The sequence below is a fragment of the Dendrobates tinctorius genome, unplaced genomic scaffold (assembly GCF_039654945.1).
Source record: "Dendrobates tinctorius isolate UK_male_01 unplaced genomic scaffold, ASM3965494v1 ptg000011l, whole genome shotgun sequence".
In the NCBI taxonomy this organism is placed as follows: domain Eukaryota; kingdom Metazoa; phylum Chordata; class Amphibia; order Anura; family Dendrobatidae; genus Dendrobates; species Dendrobates tinctorius.
In genome coordinates, this window is record NW_027361679.1 from 76984355 (window position 1) to 77002858 (window position 18504).

General features: G+C 46.1%; 1 protein-coding gene across 5 annotated transcripts in view; it reads left to right on the top strand.

The window, feature by feature from the left end:
- UBXN8 (UBX domain protein 8) overlaps positions 1 to 18504 on the top strand; it is an 84316-nt gene that overhangs the window by 50732 nt on the left and 15080 nt on the right. For 3 of the 5 annotated variants that reach the window (XM_073543451.1, XM_073543438.1, XM_073543460.1), the window contains exons 7-8: positions 9836 to 9910; positions 12065 to 14748. In XM_073543451.1, coding sequence (XP_073399552.1) covers positions 9836 to 9910; positions 12065 to 12226 — 237 coding nt within the window. In that variant the 3' untranslated portion in view covers positions 12227 to 14748. Of the gene's footprint in view, positions 1 to 9835; positions 9911 to 12064; positions 14749 to 15613; positions 17516 to 18504 lie in introns of those variants that run through there. The other 2 variants (XR_012219960.1, XR_012219959.1) reach the window with 2 other exon arrangements.

The window sequence follows — 18504 nt, forward strand, 5'->3', positions numbered from 1 at the left end:
TCACAAGCTATATGAATGAAATTTTACCACTAACTTGAAGTACAATATGTCACAAAAAAGGGATTTTTGTGATAACTCACCATAAAATCGTTTTCTCCGAGACGCTCATTGGGGGACATAGGACTGTGGGTGTATGCTACTGCCGCCAGGAGGCTGACACTAAGTAAATGAAAAAATGGTTAGCTCCTCATCCGCAGTATACACCATTGCCCTGGTTGCCTGCAAGACCAGTTTGGTGCAAAAGCAGTAGGAGATGAAAAACACAGACAAAATAAACCTTAATGCAGGTAACAACATGTCTGGAAAGACCCACCTTTTATCATAAATACATATTAACAAACAAAAAAGGGACCAATTGGCTAACAGGGTGGGTGCTGTGTCCCCCAATGAGCGTCTCGGAGAAAGAATTTTACGGTGAGTTATCACAAAAATCCCTGTTTCTCCTTCACCTCATTGGGGGACACAGGACTGTGGGACGATATAAAGCAGTCCCTGGGTGGGAAGTAGACTCACCGGTCCAAGCTATACACACCTCTTGTCTAAAGGTGCACCACCGCTGCTTGGAGAATCCTTCTACCCAGGCTCGCGTATGCTGAAGCCTGAGTATGGATATTGTAGTGCATCCAGAATGTGTGCAGACTGGAGCAGGTTGTCGCTTTGCAGACCTGCTTCACCAAAGCCTGGTGCTGAAGAGCCCAAGAGGCGACCACCTCCCGAGCGGAGTGTGCTCTGATCCCTGCTGGAACATGTGCGCCTCTTATGTGGTAAGACTCTTGCATAGCCAAGCGAATCCACCTGGTTATGGTCGATCCTGAGGCAGCGAGCCCCTTCCTGCGACCCTCGGGAAGCACGAACAGCATGTCTGTCTAACGAAAAGATGCCGTCCGTGACATGTACCTCCTTAGAGCTCTCACCAGATCCCACATATGCAGCGCCTTTTCCACCCTGTGTACCGGTGCTGAGCAGAAAAAAGGGCAAGACAACATCCTCAATTAAGTGAGATGAGGAAACTACCTTTGGCAGAAAAAAGGAGGAGTCGACCTGAAAACCACCTTATCCTTGTGGAAAAACAGACAGAGGGCTCGACAGGATAGAGCCGCCAGCTCCGAGACCCGTCTAATTGACGTTATAGCCACGAGGAACACCACCATCCAGGAAAGGTATGCCAAAGAGACACCCTGTAGTGGTTCAAACGGAGCTTCCTGCAGACCGCTTAGGACCAGGTTAGGCTTCTTTCACACATCCGGCTTTGTGCGGCGAAAAGCTGTAGGGGCGGATCCGGGATGTGCCGGAGACACCGGATGCCTGCGTGGCCGGATACGGTGGTGCCCACATTTAAAAGAGCAGCGCGGAACTCAGTCTCCGCGCATGCGCTGTGAGAAAAACCGGTCCGGCGCTGTCAAAAAACGTTGCAGCAAACGTTTTTTGCAGACGCCGGATGGCTACTTCTTGCCGTATCCGGCAAAAACCGGATGCGCCGCATTCCCATCCGGCACGGTGCGGCGACAATACAACTCTATGGGACAAAACCGGATCCGGTTGTTCCAAATTTCTCCGCATCGTGCCGGATTCAAAAAGCCGGATGTGTGAAAGCAGCTTTAAGGCCCCAGGCATCCAGAGGGACCCTATAGGGGCGTATCAAGCTGGAGACCCCCTGGCTGAGGGTCTTTACCTGCAGATTGGTAGCAATTCTACGCTGGAACAGGGTGGATAAGGCCGAAATCTGTCTCCTGAGAGATCTTGGAGCTAAACCTGAGTCTAGGCCAGACTGGAGAAGAGCTAAAAATGTTAGGAATGGAAAATCTCAGTGGAGGATAACCGCAGTCCCTACACCGTGAGAAGAAAACGTCCCAGGCGAGGTGGTAAACACGTGCTGAGGTGGGCTTCCGGGCACTAACCATGGCAGCCACCACCTTCCGGCCGAACCCGGCCTGGGCCTAGATCCAAGATTCAACGGCTAAGCTGCCAAATACAGGGCCTCTGGGTTCTGGTGGTAGATCGGGCCCTGGGAAAGTAGGTCTGGGTGCTCTGGCAGCCGCCAGGTGATGTCGACGAGTAGCTGCACTAAATCTGTGTACCCTGAGGCCAATCTGGGGCAATCAGTATTACTGGAAACCCCTATGCCTTGAACTTCCTGAGACCTTCGGAAGCAGTGGAAGCGGAGGAAACAGGTACGAGAGGTGAAAACTGGTTCCATGTGAGGACCAACGTGTCCACGGCGATTGCCTGTGGGTCCCGAGACCGAGCGACAAACCTGGGTATCTTGGCATTTAGCCTGGAGGTCATTATGTCCACTTCTGAGGTTCCCCAATGTTGGAAAATCTGTTGGAAAAAACTCGGGATGGAGTGGCCATACCCTGGACGCGAGACCCTGCCGGCTGAGAAAGATCGCCGCCCAGTTCTCCACGCCTGGAATGTGAACTGCCGAGATCACAGAGTGATTTCTCTCGGCCCAGCAAAGGATATGCTTTGCCTTGAGCATGGCCGTCCTGCTGCGGCTACCCCCCCTGATGATTTATGTAAGCCCCTGCCGTGGCATTGTCTTGATTGATTTCGGACAGGGCGTCCTGCCAGGAGGAGATGATGAATGTGCTGCAAAGCCAGCCTAATCGCCAGAATTTTTAAAAGGTTGGTCGGGAGGCGTGATTTCCGAGGTGACCAACATCCTTGGGCTGTGTGGTGGCGAAATACTGCTCCCCATCCGAGGAGACTGGCGTCGGTCGTAACCATCAACCAATGGTTTGGAGGAAAAGGCTTCCCCTGCAGAAGGAAGGGACTCAACGTCCACCATCTGGGAGCCTTTCTGACTGGTGCGGACAACTGGCACTGGTGGTCGGGGGTGAAAGGGTTTCTTGTCCTAAGCTGCCAAGATGGCGTGCTGCAAGGGACGAAGATGTAGCTGGGCAAATGGAACAGCCTCTATTGCTGCCACCATTTTCCCTAAGACCTTCATGCCAATTCAGATGGTACGAGAGATCGGCTGGCGAAGTGCCCAGGCTCCCTGCCGGAGTGCTAGGGCCTTGTCCCGAGGGAGAATTTCCAACCCTCGGGAAGCGTAAAAGATCATCCCTCGAAAGAAAATGTTGTGAATTGGAATAGGGGAAAACTTCAGAACTTCAAATTCCCCAGCCACCCTAGGCGAAGAAGTGTATCCAGCGTGATGTTGACGCTCTCTTCGCAAGACTGAAAAGATGGGCCCTTGACCAGAAGGTCGTCCAGATAAGGCCAGATGATTATGCCCCGGGCATGCAGGATGGACATGACGGCCTCCATGACCCTTGTGAATACTCTGGGGGCGGTGGCTAGCCCGAAGGGTAAGGCTGTGATGCAGGTTGCTGATGGCAACTGTAAGAACCTTTGATGCGAGGGAAAAAAATGGAGATGTGCCGGTAGGCACCTTGGATGTCGATAGAGGACAAATATTCTCCCCTTTTCCATGGCAGATATGACCGAGCGGAGAGATTCCATCCGCAAATGTGTTATCTTGACAAAACCTGTTCAGAAGCCTCAGGTCCAGAATGAGCCTTACGGTTCCGTTCCTTTTTTGGGGACCACAAACAGGTTGGAGTAGAAACCCTGAAATCTCTTTTTCCAGTACAGGGATGATCACTCCACTGCGCCTGAGAGACTTGACGGCTTCGAATGAGGTGCGTGCCTGGGTTTCAGATCTGGGAGGACGAAACAGGAAAAATCGTTTGGGGGTGACTGATAAATACTATCCTGTACCCAGAAGACACCAGCTCTCCTACCCACGCGTCATGTACGACGGTGAGCCAGACATGATGAAACCAGAGCAGGCACCCGCCTACTCTGCAGGTGTTTACCAGAAATTCCTCCAGTCATTCGGCCGTGAACCTGTGGGACCTTGATCCCCCTGATTTTGGCTGGTTGGAACTCATCCTCTCCAATGGGTTGGTTCTATATGAGATCTGACGATCTCTGCCCTGATTGGACCGACCTGAGCTGGCGGTCAAAACTGTGTTTGACGCTGGTGACGGAATGGCTTCTTAGCCCCCTGTTGTGGGAGAAAGTTGCTTTTCCCCCCTGTGGTGTCGGAGATAAGCTGATCTAGCTTCTCACTGAACACTCTGCTGCTCTGATAGGGCAAAGAAGTTAGGGATTTCTTGGAAGTTGGGTAGGCTCGCCATGTTCTCAACCATAGGGCTTCCCTGATGCAAATCGCATTTGCAGCAGCCAGTGCTGCGCGGTTAGCTGCATTCCAGGATGCGTTAATCAAACAGCCTCCTGCCAGGATTATCTGATTTGCGATCTCGGCTACCTCCGACGGTAGGTCCAGGCTCTGCAAAGCTGCATTTGATGACTCTGACCAGGAAATCATGGCCTTTGCTACCCAAGTTGCCGTGCAAGAGGGAGAGAGGGCTGATCCTGAGGCCTCAAACACCAAGCGAGCTCGGCTCTCTATTGAGACGGTCAGTGGGATCCTTATTAGAAGAACTGTTAGGTAGGGATAATTGAGTTCTTGATACCAACCGTGATACGGGTGGATCTACCGATATGGGCTCTGCCCACCTTTCACGAAGTTCTCAGGCAAACGGATATCTTGCATCCAGTGCCCTCTGTCCTTCGAAGCGTTTGTTTAGCCGCTCCCTGTGTCATTGCACTATGTCCTCAAACTCTGGGTGAGTCTATGAGGCCGTGTGACCCGTTTGAATGACACCATATGACCTGAGGTCAAGGTGGATTCATCGTCAATACCCAAGGTTTGGCTGACAGCCTCAATGAGACTGTCAACTGATTCCTGGTAACCAGGTGCCTCCAAATTGAGGGGCTCCTCTGAATCGTAATCCGAGTTTTGCTCACAGTCATCCCCCAGAGAAGGGGAGTGAGGAGCAGAGCTCATAGATGCTGAGGCACCAGTCGGGCTGGGTGATGCTGTGTAGGTTTGTTTCCCCCTCGTCTGCCTAGAGTGAGAGCGGCCCCTGCAGGCCCGAGGCTCCTGTAAGGTCGAGGATTTCTCCAGGACAGGCAAGCCACTGTCCTTGCCCCTATCTGGGGCCTGAAGGGACTCAATTGCCCTCGTTAGTGATGCCATAGACTGCGACAAAGACAGAGCCCATTCCGGGGGTTTGGTTGCAGGGGGGCTCCTGGGCGCGTTGGGAATCGCAGGCCTCGCATAACTCTGTGCCTGCGGAAAAGCGGGCTGACAGGAGGTTCATGTGGCAATTAGCACCGTATGAGGCTTGGTCCTCTAGGCCTGCGTGCCCGGGTTTCCTGCTGACTGGCATGGCCTGCGGCAGTGACGCCATTAGTATAGCTGCCCGGCTGGAGGGGAGGGGTAGAAGCACTTACCCACAGTCCTGCGCCCCTAAGCATCCTGAAGTGCAGCAGGAGGGGTCTGGGCTGCTCCTAACTTCATAATTTGTGCCTCGCGAGTGGGCGCGCCCCCTGGAAGTAGGCGTGCCTGGGGGCGTGGCGTCCGGCCATGGCCTAGCACATGCTGAAGTCAGGGCCTAAATTTACAGCACCGGGCTGAGGACACGGGGGGCGGGCTGCCAGAAAATGGGCGTCAGTGGGCGGGACTCCCGCCCGCGGCCTAGGCCAACTAGGAGCCAGGAAAAAGTTCCCACGTCGGTCAGCGATGAAGAGGCAGCGCCGTGCTCCACGCGCAGGAGGAACAGCCGCTTTGGCTAATCTTGCAGCGAAAGCTGAGCCGTACAGGAAGGACGGTCAATTGCCCTCGTTAGTGCAGGACATCCACAGGAGCCCTCCCAGCCCACCCTCTTTCCGTGCCCCCTGTCCTGATCTCATGGAGCGCTTCAGCTGCCAGCCTGTCAGGTGTGTGTGGGGGTAGAGGGGGCTATGTGCAGGCACCCTGGCTCCCTCGTTCCTTACCAAGGAAGAGGAGAGGGACTGTCCGCCTCCTTCCACCACCGCAGTCTTTGCATTGGTGGTACAGACTGTACCTGTGCCTGTGTACAGCCTAGGGTTTCAATACCTCAGGGTGGTCAGGGCTGAGTCCGGCATCAAGTCCCACATTGCAAGAAAGGATACGTGGAGGCGACACTCGCACGTGCTTGCGCGTTGATGGTTTGGGGAGATCGGACCCTTTCAATAGGGTCCGTCACCCCTGTCTCATCTTCATGGAAAGTAAAAAAGAAAAAATTCTGGGGAAAAAGACCAGACGTGTGCCTCCTGTGGACGCTAAGCTTGAACTGGTCTCGCCGGCAACCAGGGCGAGGGTGTATACTGCGGAGGAGAAGCTAACCTTTTTTTCATTCACTTAGTGTCAGCCTCCTGGTGGCAGTAGCATACACCCACAGTCCTGTGTCCCTCAAAGAGGCGAAGGAGAAACAATGTCAGAATCACCAGGATCCATGGAAGCGTTCCAGAGTTATTACCTCATAAAGAGACATTGGTCAGAATTGTAAAAATTGGCCCGGTCATTAACGTGCAAACCACCCTTAGAGGTTAAGGGCATGAATATTAAAATTTGAAAAATTGGGAAATTTTAGCCAAATTTCCACAAAAAAACGCAAGTCATATCAAAGAAATGTTATTGCTATCATAAAGTATAGTATGTCACGAGAAAACATTCTCAGAATCAGTGGGATCCGTTGAAGTGTTCCAGAGTTATTACCTCATAAAGATACAGTGGTCAGAATTGTAAACATTGGCCTGGTCAGAAAGGTGAAAACAGGCTGGGTCGCGAAGGGGTTAATACCTACCCTACATATAACAAACTACCACCCTTTAGTGCCTTACATGTGGCACTAAAGGGTGCTTAGCCTTTTTAAACCTTTTAAGTAAATAATTTAACAATAAATGGCATGGGACCCCTCCTTATTTTTAAATAACCAGCTGAGGAAAAGCAGACAGCTGGGGGCTGCTGTTATTATTGTGGGAATGGGACACTGTCCATGGATCTTCCCAGGCTATTAATGTCAGCTCACAACTGTCTACTTATCCTTTACTGGTTATTACAAAGGGGTCGATCCCCTATTTTTTAATAACCAGCAAAGCTAAATAGACAGCTGTGAGCTGATATTAATGACGATCCTTGACTCTGCTACATCTGGAGGTTGTGTGTGACATCAGTAATGTGACCGCTCACCACGACCGCTGGAACACACAGAATAGCGTGTGAATCCGCTTGCTGTGACGAGCGCGGACGTCACTAAGGTTATTGCAGTTCACAGCCGATTAACTGCGGCAACTTTACCAATGGTTCTCACACTGAGAGCGGTGACATCAGTACGGTTACCGCAGTTCATAGGCTGTGACCCACAATATTTTTTGTCTGCTTTCATTCAGCTGGTTATTAAAAATAAGGGGGACTCCACGTCATTTTTTTTCATTTAATTGTATATTTATTAGCTAAATACATGTACAGTAAACTACACGCGCACTGCACTAATTGTATATCTCACTGATATCTATATATCCTGATGGTTCTTTTCTCTACATGGCTGATGAAATGTTTGGTTTCTTATGAGATATATGCATAAAAATTGGACGGCACATACATGGTCCTTGTGCCGTTCAATTTTTTTTTTTCTCCAACCTATTGATTTGCATTGCCGAGTCTCGTCCAATATACGCGACCACTCATAGCATCCTGCAATTTTTTTTATCAGTCTAATCCAAGCTGAGAAAAAAAAATTGCAGATGAACACTAAATCAGTGAATAACAGAGCGCAATCAAATTTTTTTTTTATTGGCTTGCGGTCGTCCGATTTATACGCAGAAGAGTATGAGCCCTTCATCCCCAACTGACTTGAGTTACAGTGTCTTACGGCCCCCTGGAACTTTTCATCCTTTTCAGTTTTTAAATTTCCACAAACATTTAAAATAACCAATAAATTTCATTCAACTTCACAATTGTGTCCCACTTGTTGTTGATTCTTCACCAAAAATTTACATTTGGTATCTTTATGTTTGAAGCATGATATGTGGGAAAAGGTTGAAAAGTTCCAGGGGGCCGAATACTTTCGCAAGGCACTGTATATTTACGACGTAAAATGAAATACCTGGATTACATTTAGACTGCTAAAGAGCAGTACAAGTTTCCTATACGTAACTGTGGGTAAAATTGGGCTGGTTTTGGTAGATGCAATAAAATACAGTCATGGCCAAAAGTTTTGAGAATGACACAAATATTAATTTTTACAAAGTCTACTGCTTCATTTTTTTCTAATGGCAATTTGCATATACTCCAGAATGTTATAAAGAGTGATCAGCTTAACCGCAATTACTTGCAAAGTCAATATTTGCCTAGAAAATGAACTTTATCCCCCAAAACACATTTCAACATCATTGCAGCCCTGCCTTAAAAGGACCAGCTAACATCGTTTCAGTGATTGCTCCATTAACACAGGTGTGGGTGTTGATGAGGACAGGGCTGGAGATCAATCTGTCATGATTAAGTAAGAATGACACCACTGGACACTTTAAAAGGAGGCTGGTGCTTGGCATCATTGTTTCTCTTCTGTTAACCATGGTTATCTCTAAAGAAACACGTGCAGTCATCATTGCACTGCACAAAAATGGCCTAACAGGGAAGAGTATCTCAGCTAGAAAGATTGCACCTCAGTCAACAATCTATCGCATCATCAAGAACTTCAAGGAGAGAGGTTCCCTTGTTGCCAAAAAGGCTCCAGGGCGCCCAAGAAAGACCAGCAAGCGCCAGGACCGTCTCTTAAAAGTGTTTCAGCTGCGGATCGGGCTACCAGCAGTGCAGAGCTTGCTCAGGAATGGCAGCAGGCAGGTGTGAGTGCATCTGCACGCACTGTGAGGCGGAGACTCTTGGAGCAAGGCCTGGTCTCAAGGAGGGCAGCAAAGAAGCCACTTCTCTCCAGAAAAAACATCATGGACAGACTGATATTCTGCAAGAGGTACAGGGAGTGGACTGCTGAGGACTGGGGTAAAGTAATTTTCTCTGATGAATCCCCTTTTCGATTGTTTGGGACATCTGGAAAACGGCTTATTTGGAGAAGACCAGGTGAGCGCTACCACCAGTCTTGTCTCATGCCAACTGTCAAGCATCCTGAAACCATTCATGTGTGGGGTGGCTTCTCAGCCAAGGGAATGGGCTCTCTCTCAGTCTTGCCTAAAAACACAGCCATGAATAAATGGTACCAGAATGTCCTCCAAGAGCAACTTCTCCCAACTGTCCAAGAGCAGTTTGGCAATCAACAATGCCTTTTTCAACATGATGGAGCACCTTGCCATAAAGCAAAGGTGATAACTAAATGGCTCAGGGAACAAAACAGAGATTTTGGGACCATGGCCTGGAAACTCCCCAGATCTTAATCCCATTGAGAACTTGTGGTCAATCATCAAGAGACGGGTGGACAAACAAAAACCTTCAAATTCAGACAAAATAAAAGCATTGATTTTGCAAGAATGGACTGCTATCAGTCAGGATTTGATCCAGAAGTTGATTGAGAGCATGCCAGAGAGAATTGCTGAGGTCCTGAAAAAGAAGGTTCAACACTGCAAATATTGACTTGCTGCATTAACTCATTCTAACTGTCAATATAACCTTTTGTTACTCATAATATGATTGCAATTATATTTCTGTATGTGATAAAAACATCTGACAAACACACATAAAAACCAGAGGCCAGCAGATCATGTGAAAATATAATATTTGTGTCATTCTCTAAACTTTTGGCCATGGCTGTAGACATTGATACAGATATTTTCCACACAGCCTTTATGTAACATGGTAACATAGGAAAATTAATAAATTCGTAGAGGCGTTGCACAACTACCATTGAAATTAATTTAAAATGAAATTATATAGACACTTTTTTACAAAGTCAGTTTTTTACGTGTTACATGCCTGTTTTCTGACAATTTTTTTTTTTTAAAGGTCGTCACCATAGCTTTACGGTGCCCCAGTGGTCGTGTTTATAGAAGACGATTTTACAAGACCTACAGTTCTCTTGTAAGTGCTGCTAAGTAAAGTGGATGTGAGGATCTTTTTGCCCACACATATTGTGGTAGATGATGCTGCAAATAATATTAAAGTGGGTATAGTTATTAAAAAAAGGAATCTCACTTGTGGTCCCAATCACAGACTCAACCAGATCCAATACACGGATAGCTTAGAGGGTAACAAGGCCAAATATCCAATGTAGAGAAATTCAGTATAGGGATCTTTGTTCGTATAGAACAATCTTCTTTCATATAAAATATAAAAAACCTTGGTTCACACCATACAAAAAATTAAAACTGCCAAACGTGTTTCAGAACACTGTCCTTGATCACTGCATATGGTCAAGTGAAAAATACTGGTATAAACCTTGTTTCCCATAATCACTTGCTCTTAGTTCTCAGTTTTAATTTTTCGTATGGTGTGTACCGAGGTTTTTATTTAATTTAAAATAAAGAAGCCTATTTTATACAAACGTGGATCTGTATGGTAAACGTGTCTACCTACCTTGAAAGGCTGAGACTGTCTAGACTTGACAGATTTCTCCCTATATACACATAAGGTGTTACTTATAGGGGAGTAGGGCGGTGAGAAACTGCAAGTTACCTGTCTCTTGGACTAGTCAGTCACTCCTGTCCTGTCCTTTCAAAGTATGTTTTCTCTGAAACTCAGCAGTTATTTATTATGCTTACTTATATAGCTCTATCATATTCCACAGCACTTTACAGAAATCATCATCACTGTGCCCAATGGGGCTCACAATCTAAATTCCCTATCAGTTTATCATTGAAGTGTGGAAGGAAACTGGAGTTCTCGGAGGAAACCCACGGAGAACATACAAACTCCTTGCAGAGATTGTTCATCGTGGGATTTGAACCCCAAGCAACAGTGCTAATCACTGAGCCACCGTGCTGCCTTCATCAGTGTGTCAGAGCAAAACATATCAGCCTAAAATAATATACAGTAACTAGTGTCTGATTCATGCTGCCTGTACTTCAGCGGTCAAAATGGTCAGTTGCACAGCTCTGTCAACTGTATAGTGGCCGCAGCGGGGTACTACAGATCGACCTTATTCAAATTAATGAGGAGTGAATACGCAGTACCCAACCGTGACTAGAGTTGAGCGAATATCTTCGGTTCCCCGCTTATTCTGCAAGCTATAGCACTTGCCGAATAAGCTACAGCAGGAACCCGGCTTCCTGGATCTTGCCGGCTCAACAGCTGATCGCCGCAGCTGCATGTGTCGCGGCTGTGTCACAGCACATTCATGGAGAACCTGTGTTGGGCTCTCCATGCATGTGCTGTGACTGACACAGCCGCAACACATGCAGCTGCGGAGCCGAACAGCTGATCAGCCTTCGAGATCTAGGAAGCCGGGTTACCGCTGTAGATTATTCGGCAAGCGCTGTAGCTTGACGAATAAGCGGGGCATCAAAGTTATTCGCTCAACTCTAACTATGACCACTATTCCATTGACAGAGCTATGCTGTGCAGTTGTTTACCACTGCCATCATTGGTAACAACTGATTGGCTTGGGTCTCTAATGATAGGCCATCAATATTAAAGTCCCAGAAAACCCCTTTATGGGAGTTTCTCTTGAAAGTAATCATAGCAAGGGCTTGTGCACATGACCGTACTTTAGGTCCGAGTGCTCACCGTAAAAAAACCGCACTCTGACTGACCAGTGTTATTCAACGAGGCAGTGGTGGATGAACAATTTTTTCACTGACTGATTCGGCATGTGAAAAAATTGGCACCATGCACAATTTCCTTCCGGAAATGAGATGAGACTTACTCATTCAAGTCTATGGGCGCAAGTAAAAAAATCGGTTGTCACAATTTAGCATCCGATTTTTACAGATGCATTGCAATTCTGTAACATAGGAAACTGTAAAAAATTTTTTACATGATTAATAGCTGCTGCTGGTAAAAAACTGATTGTATACGGATAACAAAAAATAAGAAGAATTATCCCACTTTTCTGGATAAAACCGTCAATTTTTTTCATCCAGTCATGTGAACAAGCCCTTACTGTTAATAGCAGATTATTGACAGAATTGAAAAACTGTTTTGAAAGAAAAAAATTTTAAAAAAAGTTGACAAGCTGCTCAAAACCTTTTATATTTATCATTTTAATAAGATTTTTGTCTTGTTTTATTTTACCAGGTATTACTGGATTGGATGATGAAAATTGGCTATCACCCAGTCTTTTATTCAATTTGTATGCCTATGCCAAGATGTCCTCTAGAACTGAAAGAGGATGTAACACTGGAAAATATTGGCATCACAAGGCACACAGCCTTAAATATTGAAGAAAAAGATCCGTAGTAACTTTATATCCACATCAAGGTTGCCCACACAAATAATACGAGTTCCAAAGGAGAATCCAATGACACTGATCCACCATTTGGGTGAGAAATAGTAAATATCCGAATAGATCGGTGTTCTAAGTGATCAGTTTTATGATCATATTACAGCCTCAGTTTTCCACTGCATGTTAGTTTCTAATGGCATTCGCAATTTATCGTGAAAGTGTTATTCTATTTTCCAGTAATTATGGTCGGTTTGACCCTGACAATATTAAGTATGGTCTGTTAACCCCTTTGTTGGCATATCTGGCTCAGGCTGGGTTTCACAACTGCATTTGGGAATCGCCGTCTGTCCTGTTTTATGAAGAACCTGTAAAAAGCAGATCCGCATCATGCAGAACTTATCTTTTTAAAAACGGACACACGATAGAGCCCATTCAGATCCCATAATAGTTACTGGAGCCCCCTGCTTCTGTTTACTTCATTTATGCAAGTGATCCACTTTATAGCAGACAATTCATGTGAAAAAACAGAACAGACAAATGGAATTTCTGAACACAGGTGTGAACCGAGCCCAAGCAGCATTTACATCAGCGGAAGGATGCCAAAGCTTTCAACACAAAGTGACGTGTTGTGGAATTCAGGAACAAGAATCTGTTCTATGTGTACGTGAAGCCATAAATGCCTGATGGGATAGCTGAATGATCACAAAAAACAGAATTCTGAATATCCATGGACTGAAAAAAAAAAAAAACTGGTCTCAACTAGATTGTTTTGAAAAATACATTTAATACTGCAACTAATATGCCAATATCTCTAAAAATGAGAGACTTCAATGCGAATTCAATGATTTTTCTCGTACATCAAAAAAAACCAGACTGATTTCCATCAGTGATTTTCTCATATGAAAATAATAAGTATAATGAAAATCTTCTCCCACCCATTGTAATGTTAAAAGTTGACAGTACATGGATGGCATACATGTGCTCTCAATGATTTTTCACAGCCCCATGGATTTGAATGTGTCATTTTGATTCTTACCTCGGATCAAAAGCAGATGTTTCTCATTTACCTCTCGAGCAGAAATGGCAGAGAGTAATTTCCACATTAACACACGGGCTTTGGTGGGATGCACCCGAGTCTCCAATAGTAGTCTCCCCGGCTGCAAATATAGGATGCACATCAGAGCTACTTAAAGGGAATCTGTCAGACGGTTTTTGCTACTTCATCTGAGTGCAACATAATGTAGGAAATGAGACCTTGATTCCAAAAATGTGTGGCTTACCGTATTTTTCGCACTATAAGACGCACCGGACCATAAGACGCACCTCAAATTTTCAGAAGGAAAATAGAGAAAAAAATAATAATGTGTCAAATGGGGGTCCGTCTTACAGTCCGAATTCAGCTGACAAGGGAAGGGATCCGGCACAGGTGGAGGAGTGGTCACGGCTCATTCAGTGGTCCAGGCTGGTGCGGTGGTGGCGGCTCTGTGCTGGGGCAGTTGGGCTGTGCTGAGGCAGGTGTGCCGTGCTGGGGCAGGTGTGCTGTGCTGGGGCAGATGTGCTGTGCTGGGGAAGCTGGGCTGTGCTGGGGCAGGTGGGCACTGTGGTGTGGTGGTGCCGGCGGGCTGTGCTTCGGTGCAGGGGCAGCGGCTCCGATGCAGGAGCAATGGCTCCGCCGGCATTTCTTCAAAGCCTGGAGGCCCCAGCACATCCGTTGCTGGCTGCCGCCATGCTGCGGTGGCCTCCGGGAACATAGACGCCGGGAAGATGGCCTCCGGTCCGGGGACGGCGCATGCCCAGGTTCAGATCTCGTCCCGGAGGCCACCGCAATATGGCGGCAGCCAACAACGGATGTGCGGGGGCCTTCGGGCTTTGAGGAAATGCCGGCAGAGCCCCACACAGAGCACAGAGAGCCGCTGCCCCTGCACCGGAGCACAGCCTGCCGCCACCACCACACCACAGCCCCGCGGCACCCGCACCAGCCTCCAGCCATGGTTGGAAGTGAGTATATTGCAACCATAAGACGCACCCCCCACTTTTCCCCAAAATTTTTTGGGGAAAAAGTTTGTCTTATGGTCCGAAAAATACGGTAGTTTACTGGGTGCAGCCGTTGTTACACGATTAGAGATTTTAGATGGAGCAAAATTAAGAAAGCCTAACCCTGCCCAAAACACAGCTCTCTATGTACATTGTCTATTGACAGTGAGCAGCTTATCAGAGGAAGAGGCGTGGTCGGATTAGGGCTCAGCTTGTAGTCGAGGCAGTGATCATGTGCCTAAAAAAATATTCACTGCCTAAAAAGTGACATATCCCTGAACTCTGTCTCAGCCCCTACCCTCATGCTGTTGTAAGATTACATGGCAAAACCTGCTGACATATTCCCTTTAAACGCAACCTTCCTGCTCCCCAAGGCCCCTCAAAACAACCACCTGCATTTATTCTTATTGTTAATTTCCTTCATAACAAGCCCTTTGTACAATATATATGATTGCAGTAAATGTCAAAAAACCATTCTATAAAACCATTTGTGATATGCTGATTAGTGTCAGACTAGTCGAGGGGGGCATTGGATTCCCAAATTAGTCGTCTGCTGGTTGTTTGCACATCTCTTTGTCCTTTCATGTCATTTAGCCAGGGAATGTACACCTGGCTTCATAGGTGTATTGCACATGTCTGGGGAGCACAGCAGTACTTTCAGAGGGTATGGTCTTCGACTACTCCATGAACTGCACTTTACGTTGTCACAATGTGCTCCCCAGACATGCAGAGCACCTGGCTTCATCGCACACTGACATGAAAGGACAAAAGTTGAGTGCATGCGCAATATTTGCAAGGAGACGGAGATTACACAGCTACTTACAAGAGGAAGAAGTGAAGGGGGGGAATCTAAGGGTGCTGTCATGGGCTCCGAAAAATACCGTTACCAGTAACTAAGACTTTATTCGGTCTTCCATGACAGCACCACGAGAGAATTACAGAGAGGTAAGAATTTCCTTAGGGAGGGACCACAGTCTATAGCACCCTTATACCAAAGGTGAGATCTGAAGAGGCACCCATATCCAACCTATAAAGTTTATAAAAGGTAGAAGGAGAAGACCATGTAGCTGCCTTACCTATCTGGTCGATTGAGATCTCAGACATCTCAGCCCATGAGGTTGCCATGACTAGAGTGGAATGCGCCATCAGGCCCTCCATGCCGTCTTGCTACTCGATGTATACACTAATGAAGTAGCCTCCCTAATCCACCTAGCCAAAGTACTTTTTGACACCCTAAGACCCTTCCTGACACCTTGGAAGGACACGAGCAAGAAACTATCCTTCCAAGGATTAGTGACAGATAAATTCTATTAACAGGCACCTCCTAACATCTAGAGTATGAAGCTTTATTTCTTTCTGGTTTCTAGGATTGGGAAGGAAGGAAGGGAGAACTATTTCCTGTGACCTATGGAATTTGGAGGCTACTTTGGGCAAGTAAGATGGATCTGGCCTAAGTAACACCCTGTCTTCCAGGAACCCTGTCTTCCATGAACTGGCTATATGGAGGGAGTTTAGAAAGAGCCTGGATATCACTCACCCTCTGAGCCGATGTTAACGCGACCAAGAAGACTACCTTAACCCGTTTATGACCCAAGCTTTTCGGTTTTGCATTTTCGTTTTTCACTGCCCTTCTTTCCAGAGCCATAACTTTTTAATTTTTCCGTCAATATGGCCATGTGAGGGCTTATTTTTTGCGGGACGAATTGTACTTTTGAATGACATCATTGGTTTTAGCATGTCATGTACTCGAAAATGGGAAAAAAAATCCAAGTGCGGTGAAATTGCAAAAGACCATGTACATAGCAGGGATCACCGAAGAAATAATAACAGATAATTCTTTATTGGAACACCCGAACACACAAAAAACATTAAAAACAATTAAAACTGCAAAAATGCAATCATGTTTATACCATAACCCATGAGGGTTAAGCACCTGCAATGACCCCACATACACAATATTTTCTACAGATCAACAAACGACAGGGTTAAAGTGGTGCACAATATACCACAATATAAGTGTACTTAAAGTATGCAACCTAATTCCCATAAAACCAAACACTGCAGAGACTAAATAATGGATGCAGCAGGTGTTATTCTGCTGTTGAAATGAAATGAGAGATTACCCTAGAATGGAGGGGGCAAAACACCGCATACAACCTGTGTCACAGAGGCAAATACCTGCATGGATGAGTAAAGACCAAGGACGCTCATGCAGTGTGAGTGGAGAGGCATGGGGAGAGAAGGCAGGGGCTCAGGAGAAATGCCCGACGTGATACGCCAGTCAAGCTGGCTTCATCAGGAGCAATAGACAGAGTGTGAGCGGGTGGAATATAAATACCTGGGTTCAATTATGAGGGACTGGGAACAGCTGGGAGCCATCGGGCGTGTAAGGGAAGAAAGACCATGACCGGCATTTAGCAAAGTTGGAAACAAAGTCTGCACAATCGCAGAATGACAAAATGAAGTATTAAAGGCGATGTACCAAGATGGCCGCTGGATAACATACTGCGCATGCGCCAGTCAGTGCGCTCGGCAGAGCAGCAATGCAAAAACAATAAGCTGAGTCCAATACAGCAAGCTGGCTACAGAAAAACTACTGTGCGTGCGCCAATCAGCCCGTGCTTGGTAGGAGAGAGATATATGCCGAAACAGGGCAGACCTTAACCAAAATATTATTAATAAAGCGCCCCAACAAAATAAGACAAGAAAGAGTATATTATTAGTTAAAAAAAAACATGTTTTTTTAAGCAGATAGAACCAAGTTCATCTGCATATCAACAGAAATGGATCATTTAGAAAGAAATCATTTTGTAATAAATCTTGTTAGTATACCCAGTTCTGAAATGGAGGAGACCCAGAACTAATATAGCCACTAATGGAGCCCACTGGCTGAGCTGCCAAAGGAGAGGCCAAAAACAAGATGCCAAGTTAGAAAAGAAAAATAAATAGAAATGAGATAATGGAAAAATAGATAAAAATTATAAAAAATTAATGAAGAAAATAGATGAAAGATAATAAAAATATATAAGGAAAAGTGTAAACAAAAAAAAGGGGAGGGGAAAAATAGGCAAATAAATAAAGAAAACAAATGTGAGAAAGTAATAAATGTACAAACTAAAGAGGGGGGGAGGACAGGGAAAATTATCACAGAGGGACCGTGAATCAAATAGGGACCGTCCGACAAGCTGTAAAGAACCAATACTCGATTTAATAATACAATAAAGTAGCAATAGAAAATCACAATACAAAAAACAATGTATTATATATATATATATATATATATATATATACATATATATATATATATATATATATATATATAATATATGTTTCCGGAAATGGTGCAAGTCCATATGTTACCAAGGAGGTTGTATGAAGAAAATGCACGTGCCCGGGATAAAGGGTGTCTCGGCTGGTCTGGTCAGATGTGAAAAACACCTAAAGGTACTGTCACACTAAGCGATCGCACCAGCGATCACGACAACGACACGACCTGGCAGAGATTGTTAGTACATCACTATATGGTCGCTAGTTAGCTTCCAAACAGGAAGATCTCATACACGACACATCAGCGATCTGTATAACGACCTTGGCGGTTGTTGGGACCTGTCACATCATGTATTGTAAAAGACCTCGATAGGCGTGATTGAGCCCAACCTTTTCCACGCCCCTCAGCACAGATTGGTGGTCACTGTATGTCATGACTGTTTGTCACAGCTCTCGCTTTGTGATTGGACAACCGTGTAATAAAAAGATGACGTATTAGCGCTCCCTTCCATTGTTCTCGAGCGCAGTGGTTCATACGAATTTGCAGCAGCCTTCCATATTGCGTCCTGCCAGCCTTCAGCTTTGCAGCTCCAGCGATCCATTCTGTGTCGCTATTGCGATTGGCCCGGATTTATTGATTCCTTCAGGATCTCTATACTGTCTTGTAAGGTAGGCACTTTTTCTTTTTATTTTATGATTTTTTAGGCATTTAATTTTTTCGAACTTTATTCAATATTAATATGTTTTTATATACAGCAGCCGTGGTAGTTTTCCTGCCACCGCCCTCCGCCATCACATCTTGCGGACATTTTTGTTTCTGCCGCGCCCACCAGCTGTGTTAACAGTTGTCTGCCATCTCTGAATTTTTTGGGGGCAGCCATTTTTGTTTCTGCCGCGCCCACCACCACCACCATTTTTTACAGCTGTGTTAACAGTTGTCAGCCTTTGAATATTTTTGGGGCAGCCATTTTTGTTTCTGCCGCGCCCACCA